Source organism: Solanum stenotomum, unplaced genomic scaffold, assembly GCF_019186545.1.
Source record: "Solanum stenotomum isolate F172 unplaced genomic scaffold, ASM1918654v1 scaffold10111, whole genome shotgun sequence".
In the NCBI taxonomy this organism is placed as follows: domain Eukaryota; kingdom Viridiplantae; phylum Streptophyta; class Magnoliopsida; order Solanales; family Solanaceae; genus Solanum; species Solanum stenotomum.
In genome coordinates, this window is record NW_026020906.1 from 39304 (window position 1) to 41247 (window position 1944).

At 40.3% G+C, this 1944-nt stretch overlaps 1 protein-coding gene across 1 annotated transcript; it reads right to left on the reverse strand.

Annotated features, from left to right (window-relative positions):
* Positions 1-364: 364 nt before the first annotated feature.
* On the reverse strand, positions 365-1175 carry LOC125849714 (uncharacterized). Its single transcript, XM_049529686.1, has 2 exons — positions 1118-1175; positions 365-900 (listed from the first exon to the last, which is right to left on the reverse strand). The coding sequence occupies exons 1-2, from the start codon at positions 1173-1175 to the stop codon at positions 365-367; spliced, it is 594 nt and encodes a 197-aa protein (XP_049385643.1).
* Between the last annotated feature and the right edge of the window lie 769 nt (positions 1176-1944).

Sequence of the window (1944 nt, forward strand, 5' to 3'; positions counted from 1 at the left end):
AGCAATTTCACCTGCCTTTCAAGAAAATCGGCTGCGATAATCACTAGTAAAGTATTATTGGCTCCTAGAAGGCATATTTGAGATGAGAGGGTAAGGCTTTTAACTCTAGATTCAGTGGTTCTTCTGTTGATGGATCTGCAGGAGGACTTTCTCTGTTTTTTAGGTCAATATCCAACTTGATTGTATTCCTTGAATATACTCCTAATCCTGATAAGGTAGCTACCATGTCCTCATAGCCTTGAATTTCGAATTCATCATAATTGGCAAGTACAGATTCAAGGGCATTCTTGCGCATTAAATGGCTCACACTTGCCATTGCCTTATCTATAACATCCTTAGTAGACACCACATGGATATTACTTGGTTACTTCATGGATTTACAGATATTGAAGGCCACCTCATCATCGTTCACATGAAACTTCAATTTCCCTCTTTCGACATCCACCAATGCTCTCCTGGTGACTAAGAATTGCCTTCCCAAAATAATGGGGATTTCAGCATCGATCTCACAATCTAGAATCACAAAATTAGCCATAAAGATGAACCGATCTACTTTTACCAATATGTCATAGAGTATCCCCACTGGGTGCTTGATTAATAGATCAGCCATGAGGAATCTCATTGTGGTTTCCTTTGGTTCACCCAAACCAAGTTGCTTGTTTATTGCATAGGGCATCAAGTTAATGCTTGCTCCTAAATCGCACAAAGCTTTAGCGAATTGGAGCATGCCAATTGTGCATGGGATTGTGAATGCCCCAGGGTCTTCTCTCTTAGTGATTGACTCATTTGTCATAATTGCACTGCAACTATGGGGCACCTCTATCGTTTCATAGTCCAAGCTCCTCTTCTTTGTGACCAGCTCTTTCATGAATTTGGCGTACCTTGGCATTTCCAACAATGCTTCCACCAGAGGAATGTTAATTGATAAATTCTGGAATTAGTGACAAATTTTTTTTGAACTTCTCATCTTTATTCTTTGTTTTCAAACGTTGAGGAAATGGTGAAGGTATTTTGGGTAAAGGGTGCGTGACTTTTGGAACTTGAACATGTTGCCCTGCATCCTCTTGTGGTTCTTTGGCAAGGTTTTATGGAATAGACAATTCTCGTTCCTTTATACCCTGGCTCTCTTCCTGCATTTGAGGAGCCTCATCCTCCATCACATTCCCTTTTGCCATCTTTCATCTACGGGTAACTACAACCAGCCCTTTTTCATTATCTTCTATCAGTGTCCTGGAGGTTAATTGAGTTGATAATAGACTCAATTGACCTTCTAGCGTTCTGATGGCATCAGCAAGAGAATTCACTTTACTGTTTAATGATGAAAAGTCATCTCTCATCCCTTTTAGCAACTCATCAGAGCCTTCAACTTTATCAAGTATGCGTGACAATAGATCATTTACCCGAGGATTACTTGCACTCCCTTTTGATTTCAGGCTTTCACTCGATTGAGTATGGTCTTCCTCATAGTCATCTTGGTCAACCCAATTGTGGAAATATCTCCCTGGTTCTTCACTCCTATAACGGTTCCAACCTTTAATATTTCCGCCCCGCGTTGATAGCGTGGGTAGAAACCCTCCTCATATGTTGTAGAGTTCCAACATTGATTCTCCCCCGATCTTAAGTAACCAGATGAAAAACCCTCCTCAACTCGAAATACTCCATACATCCCCTTCATGTGCTCTTGTATCATTTCCATTTGAGAAAACAATTTTTAGATGTTTTCGTCCCTCTCCCTTTCTTTATCGAGTTGTTCTTGAGTTAATCTGAAGCACATTGGGGAAACTTGGTCATCTTTTGTATACCATGCATGATTTACTCTAGTTATGCAATCTAGGAGGAATGAGGCCACTTCAAATGATTGTAACATTATTCCTCCTTGCACCAGATGATCAGCTATCCCTTTATTAACCGAATCCATACTACGATAAGAGTAATGGAGCAACA